The 7,889-nt window shown below is 39.3% G+C and overlaps 1 protein-coding gene across 1 annotated transcript; it reads right to left on the minus strand.

The window, feature by feature from the left end:
* Positions 1–2,364: 2,364 nt before the first annotated feature.
* On the minus strand, positions 2,365–7,297 carry KLHL9 (kelch like family member 9). The gene has a single exon (XM_028107314.2). The coding sequence runs from the start codon at positions 6,772–6,774 to the stop codon at positions 4,921–4,923; it is 1,854 nt and encodes a 617-aa protein (XP_027963115.1). The 5' UTR covers positions 6,775–7,297; the 3' UTR covers positions 2,365–4,920.
* Between the last annotated feature and the right edge of the window lie 592 nt (positions 7,298–7,889).

Consider the following 7,889-nt stretch of genomic DNA (forward strand, 5'->3'; position numbering starts at 1 on the left):
AAGAAGAAAAGCTGATTTGAACAAGAGATAAGCAGTAAATGCTCCCTTAGCAAGTTAAGAATTAGCACTGATAAAGCAATTGGATAAAGTGCGAGAAATGTGACATCGGTACTATGTAAAAAAAACAGCAAAATTATCGCTAAAAGTTCAAAATGCAAAGATGGACTTATTTCACTGCATTAAATGGAATGGGTGAAGGTGGTCAAAAGGTACAAACTTCTACTTATAAATTAGGATGTAACATACAGCATGTGACTACAGTCAATAATACTGTTGTAGTTGAGGGGCACCTGGGTGGCTCAGATGGTTAAGCGTCTGCCTTCGGCTCGGGTCATGATCCCAGGGTCATGGGATCGAGCCCCACATCGGGCTCCTGGCTCAGCAAGGAGCCTGCTTCTCCTTCTCTCTCTGCCTCTCTCCCTGCTCAGGCTCTCTCCTCTCTCTCTCTGTGTGTCTCAGATGAATAAATAAAATCTTAAAAAAAAAATACTGTTGTAGTTGAAAAGTGTAAATTATCCATGATTTCCACATGCCAAGGGTAACTTCTGTTACTATTGGGTATATTATGCATGTACATAGGTACAGACATTTGTCAAATATTTTTCACATATGCCAGACCCTAACCTAAACTCTGGATGATAAAAGGAAATAATACTGTTGCATATTTGAAAGTTGCTGAGAGTAAATCTTAAAATGTTCTTCTCCTTCCAAGAAAAAAATTTGTACCTATGTGTGGCGATGAATATTAATTACAGATTGTGATTTCACAGTATATATATTATATATATATAATATACACACACACATATATGTATCAAATCATTATGTTGTGAACCTCGACTAATACATGTCCATTATATCTCAACTATTATGAGTAGCCCTGCCCCCATAAAAATGCCATAAATTGAGAAAAAAAGTCTTTGCAGCAAATAAGACATTTAAAGCAAAAGACAGGAACAAATGATTCACAAGTGAAGAATGCACATGCTCAATAAACAAAAATTTTAGTGTTGTAATTAAAAATATATAAACCCAAAACAAGAAAACTAGAACTGTAAAGATTTCCTTCAAAATAATCACTAAACACATTCTGCTGGAAATGCATATTGGCACACTCTTGGAATATATTTTTTTTTAATGCAGATTTTTTTAAAGATTTTATTTATTTGAGAGACAGAGAATGAGAGATAGAGAGCACGAGAGGGAAGAGGGTCAGAGGGAGAAGCGGACTCCCTGCTGAGCAGGGAGCCCAATGTGGGACTTGATCCCAGGACTCCAGGATCATGACCTGAGCCGAAGGCAGTCGCTTAACCAACTGAGCCACCCAGGCGCCCTCTTGGAAGATTTTTCAAGAGCCTACACTATTTGAGTCAGATTTTACTTCTTTAGAATTTATCACAGAGTCAGACATGGACAAAATTTTATGTAGGAATATTAAATCTTGCTCAACTTATAATGATGAAAACTTAGGGTATTTAAATATACACTCAGGGAAATGGAAAAAAATATGAAGGTACATTCATGAGGGGAAAATTGTAGACATTTAATACTTTCTAAGAATAACCTATGAAAATCATTAAAACTAAAGTCAAAAATTATGATGCAAAATGCCAACTTTATTAGCACCATCCTTTACTAAATGCTTCCCTGTGCATATCTTATGCTAATGACTTTGTAACATTCTACTTGTAATTCTGATACAGATACAACAATTATTAACACTCACCCTAATGCCATAGACAAAAGGGTAAACTTTAGCTTTGAGAGCTTACCTACCCCAGGGTTTTTCAGTTGTTAATAATTGGTTGAGCTGTGGATAAGACATTGGTTTTATTTCTCTTGATGGTATGTTTCTGTAGTTTTGAATGAAATGTTTTGTAAGGAGCATTTTGTTTTGTAATTCAAAACATGATTGAATGTGTTTGCTTTACGGGTAAACTACAGGACTTCTCTTGGCAAGAAGGGGGAAAAAAGTATGGATTTGAGTAAAAATAGAATGTTTTTCTTAATGCACATAATTAGGAAAAAAGCACATTATTTTGTAATATATACATATTTTATAAAGCCTGAAGAAAAAGTCATAATGATAGCAGTGTATGTGTTTCAAAGTTGGATTTATTTCATCATCCAGATTTTAGGTTAGGGTCTGGCATATTTGAAAAGTATTTGACAAATGTCTGTACCTATGTATATGCATAACATACCCAATATTAACAGAAGTTACCCTTGGCATATAGAAATCATTGATAATTTACACTTTTCACTTTTATTTTCCTGTACTTTGTATAACACAAATTACTTTTATAATCAGAAAACTAACGAACATTAATTCTGAAACTTAGAAAAATAAAAATAATAAACATTAAAAATATCTAATGTGTTTGCAGTTTATCCTTTTTTTCTAGTCTTAATTTTCCGTAAGAAATTAGCTATGAAAATAAAATCTTTCCGATCATTTCAAAGCCACTGAAAATTTATCTATAAGCAAGTAATTCCAGAAATAATTAGTAGCATCAGCATACCATCAGTCAGCTACTCTATGACTGCCAAGACAGCTGTCCACTGCAGAAAATTCTAAAAGGGTGAGAGGTAGAGCATGTGAGGCTGGAGGTAGGGGATATAGGTGTAGTTAGCTTATCTGCTTAAGCAATTTTTAGCTAGTTACAAAGCAACAGAGTCAACTGTAATAGAAGGCAAAAACCTTTTTTCAACAAGGTAAAGAGAAAAGTCTGTGCAGAATAGAAGGCAAGCAGAGCAGTATCACCTCAGCAGGTCAGAATTAGCACCAAGAGTAATACATCAGTACTACGTAAAACAAACAAAAAACAAAAACAAAACAAAAAAACCATAGAATTATCCCCAAAAGGTCAAAATGCAAAAAGATGGACAAATTTTATCTCTAAAATTAACTGAATGGCCCTGCCTTTATAAAACTGTAATAGATTGAGAAAAAGAAATTAATGCAAACAAATGCCAGTTAAATTATATTTATTATATAAAGAGATCCTATAACTTGGTATGAAAAAACAAAGCAAGTCCAATAGGTATCACAAGGGTAAAGGAGATGAACATTCAAAGAGGAAACAGAGCTACTCAAAAAACACAAATATTTAACCTCATTAATAAAGAAATGATTGGGATGCCATTTCTTGCTTATTTAATGCACAAAGTTAACATCAATTTCTACTTTTTCTATTTTCTAAATGTACTCAACTGTGCTATTTTTAGTAATAAAAAATTAGTCATTTAAAAAAACATAGAAAGTATGAAATTTTCTGCCAAGGCAGAAATCATAAAAAGCATTAAAATGAATCAACACTTGTATGGGCAGTTAAGTTTCAGATCCCTGGAAGCCAATTCCTTTTGTCTGGGTTCCTGAGTTTTATTATGGGATTGTCAATAAAGAGAAGATTGTTCCTGATTTATACTATGACAATCTCCCAAGTGTAGGGATATACTTATATGTATGCAAATATGTAAATTTTTCTTCAGGTAGGCAATTATTCCAGGAAAGTACCTCTCCAGAATCACTCACTACATACAAAGGACTCCTATGACTCCCATTTGCTGAAAGGGTCTCATTAAGATCTCCCCATATGATTCTCAACCAGTAGGGATGCCCTTGGTATTTAAGAGGCTGAACATCTACTTTAGTACTGCCTGAAAAGCAGCAGTGTCCCAGGCTTTCTGTAGCTCGCTTCTTAGGGAATCTGAAGTTGGTCCTGTTCTTTAGACAAAGGCAAAAGGGCATTTTTCTGATTTGATACATAACTGAGTTTACCTCCTGCTTGCTCACATCATAGCCTTGAGGCAGATCACACAAAGCTTAGGATGCACACGGGCTAGAGCAACCACTCCAAATCAAATGATCATGTTAGAACGACTAAGTTGGGACACTGAACTTAAAATCCTATAGCTTTGTTCAGCATATTTCTTTCTTAGCTTTCCTCATATAAGTTTTACTGAACAAAAAGGCAGAAAATAGTAGACCTTACTTAAAACTTACTCAGCAAAACCAATTCTCAGAAACCCGAACTGTGCTAAACAGCCTGTATGAAAGCAACTCTATAGAAAACAATACACAAGCAGAAAAGTGTTTCATCTGAAATAACAATTTAGTCAAATGACAGATTTGGTGGTCAATTTAATATGTTGTAGCCCTTATCGATCTCAATTTAGTATGACTCTACAGATAACGTATTTTCTGGTACTGAAGTCCCATTTGAATAGAAATAGCTGCTAGGTAGAAGAAAAAAATTCAATTTAAAAACAATTTCCCTATAGCTGAAATACCAATTTAAAAATTATGTGTATGTATAGGGATGTATGAATGTATATACACATGTATGTAATGTACGTACATACTTATATTTTCTCTCTCCCTTTCCCTCTCTCCAGAGAGAGATACAAAACCCTGACTTAGGGCTATACTGTTTATTTCTCCTAAGAAACTTCACATATTCTGAATGCACTCAATCTGGTGAATTGGCAACGATGTCAAAAACTACATGAAAAAAGGGAGGTAGGTAATAATATCTGGCGACCTTTTGTTTATCTTAGGTCAGAGCAGGCAGCCTCCCTTTGATGTTTTGTAGTCAAAGATGAAAACTTGCAGCTTTGAAGCATAATGAACATAATTATACATTTACTGCAATCACCTACAATTTGACTTACACAACACCACAAACACACCTACAACATTTTTCTACATACCTTTTTACATTTGTTAAAACAGCTGGCTATGTTGAATACATTTTCAGAATACATTTGTTAACCATACGATAAACACAGAGCCAAACAATACAAATAACATCAATTACCATTTTATGTAATATCTGTACCAATCATTATAAGAAGATACAACTGAAGGGGAAGTGTGAGATCATCCATGATGCACTGCAAAGGTACTACATTTTAGTCCTATGAATGATCTGAAGGTGCTGAAAGAGGTGATTCTCTAGAAGGTGACGCAGGGTTTTCCTCGGGTGGAAAAACTGTGAGAGTACAAGCTCGAATGCCACCAAGTGACTCTGGAAGGTCAAAAACTTTATGCCACTCATCCTTTTCTGGGTCGTATTTCTGGACAATTTCTACCATACAACGATTATTCCAAGAATATCCACCTACAACATAGATTTTATTTTCAAAGACAGCAACTCCAACATCACTTTGACCTCTTAACATAGCAGCAATTGGTGTCCACTGGTCAAGGGTTGGTGAATAGTATTCACAGCTTAGAACATCATCATAATCACTTGTTCCTCTGAAGTGATTACCACCAATGACATAGAGCTTGTCTCCAACTGTACACATGCAGTGCAGACCTCTGACTGTAGTCATTGGAGCCTTCTGTGTCCACTTGTCTGTATCTGGGTCAAAACACATGAGCTCGTTTTGGAACGTGTCATGAGTAATTCCTCCTGAAATATACATCAGGCCTCCATACACTGTTCCAGCATGGCCATAGTGGGGTTCGCTCATTTTTGCAACATAGCTCCATTCATTCATCCTTGGGTTGTAACATTCTACTGTGGCCAGCTCACCAGCTGCACTCCGCCCACCAACAGCATATAAATGTCCTTTGAGGGCACTCAAGTGGAAAAATGTGCGCTTTTCATTTAATGATGCAACCTGCATCCATTTATTATACCGAGGATCAAATCTGAAAACTGTGTCAACAGCAGTTTTTCCTTTCGTATCATAATTACTTTGACCACCAACTACATAAAGAAAGTTTCCAATGACAGCAATACCATGCTGATAACGAGGAGCATCCATGGGGGCTAGAGATCTCCATTCTTGTGCCCTTTCATCATACATCCGCAATTCTTTACTGACAACCAGCTGCTGCCTCAAAACTCCTCCTAATGTGACCAAGTGTGTCGAGTCAGATCGAATGGCAGTTCTATCCGACTGCATCACTGGCTGCATATATGGCATCATTTGGTAATTGCTAGCTTCTAAAAGCAAATTCACACAGGTATTGTCTGTTCTCATGAAATCTACTGTCTGCACGTAATTGATGAGATCCTGGGGTGTCATCAATGGAAATCGAATATTCTTCATTAATTTTGCAGCATAATCCATCCGAGGGTCTTCCAACCTTAGCCAGCGACAGGCAGCCTTGAAGAGCTCAAGTTCAGTACAGTGCTTAAGACTGTTACTAGAAAGCACAAAGGCAAGCCGTTCAAAGGGGAGTTTCAGAAACTCCCCAGTACTCAGTAATGCAGGAAAATTCTTCAGGATGAAATTATTGACATATTTATCCACTTCGATAAGATTGTAAGTGTTAGCAATTCGTCCAACTTCAACACAGTTATCTAAAGAGACTCCTGAAATAAGAAATACTTTACAGAAGTCCAAAACAGGTAAAATCTGTAAAAAGCTGGCAGCTTCAAGTGTGTCCTGGAGATTGTCCATGTTAAGAGAAAGTTTTGCGGTATAAATAAAATCAATTATTTTCTTCAGACCAACCTTGTTCACCCCATGAAGCTTAATGCACATTAAATCTTGTTCTTTCATTCCCCCTGTGAACATCGCCTTGAAATAATCACTAGCAGACGCCATCATAGCTCTGTGAACGGGGAAGATTTCATCTCCATCACCTGGCACCAGGGTCACATCACAAAGCAAACCTTCTATCCTAAGCTGATCAAAGCCTTGCAATACCACCGAACTGTGAGTATTGCTGGTAAAAAAACGTGTGGTTCCCGCCTTGCAAGGCTGCAGATGGGCGGAGACGCCCATTTCGCCGTTACCAAGAGACACTTTCATGTGAAAGCCTTCCTCTGGCACAAAGATCTGTGCCCGGGCACGAAGTTATAACCTGAAAGCTTTCAAGGAAACGAGGCGGTCCGAAGAGCAGGAGAGCTCTCTTTCCTTATCAAGGGCAAGCAGTCACTGTGGCACCCCTCACAACACACCAGTCATCCACGGAAAATTGTTCGATAGCAGGACCACAAAGAGCTGTGGACCTCAAATCTGATTATTATGCAGATGATTCACCAGAAGGCGGTTAACTGACCCGGTTCACCTGGTCAGGCCTGCGCGGCCGCTGCTCCAGCAGTTCCGCTCCGGGCCAAGGGGGAGGCGCCGCCACGTACTGCGGCTCGCGAGGCGGCGAAGCCGGCCACCTCAGCGAGCGGCCCGCTGCGCCCTCCGCTGTCACAGGAACGTCGCCGCGGTGACCGGCGACTGCGTTGGGACGACGGCCTGGAACACGGGCCGGGCTTGGGCCTGAGCCTGGAACACGGGCCTAGCCCCGGACGCCGAGCCGGTCCTTCCGGAAAGGCCTCGTCCCAGGATCCCCCGGGCTAAGAGCGGCCGCGGCAGGTACTGCGGCTGCGCGGCCGCCTGACGCGCCAGTGGGCGGACGTACGGGGGATGGGGAGGAAGGGCGCTGGAGGCGCGAAGGGCGGGGGTTGAGGAGGAGTTGCCGGGCGGGGTGCCCGCGAGCTGGCCTCTCCGGGTCACTCCGTACGTGGGGTACAGTCGGCCCGGGACGGGTGTAACTTATGTGATGCTGCGCGTTTGGTATACACTTTGCACGGCATCTGAGCTCTCCTGCTAAATTCACACTTCCTGGCTTCTGTCTTTTGAATAACAATGAAATGCGGCTTTTGTATAAATTGAAAAACTGCAGAAGAGGGCCTACGGGCGAGATGCTGAAAACTGTTCCTCAATAAAGCGCTTGAGCTTCGACTTTTATCCTACACAATTTAGTAACAACCTCAATCATAATTTTGGTTCATATTTTCATATTACTAATCATTTAAAACACATATCATGTGTCTCAAAATACCAAATTGTGACCATGGTATGTAAATAATATAGCCTGAATTTTTGCTGTGCAATACAATTCCATCTTGTTTTCCACTCTCCCATTTTTA

The sequence above is a fragment of the Eumetopias jubatus genome, unplaced genomic scaffold, assembly GCF_037043125.1.
Source record: "Eumetopias jubatus isolate StellerSeaLion01/CBP00866 unplaced genomic scaffold, mEumJub1_p1.0 scaffold_15, whole genome shotgun sequence".
Lineage (NCBI taxonomy): Eukaryota > Metazoa > Chordata > Mammalia > Carnivora > Otariidae > Eumetopias > Eumetopias jubatus.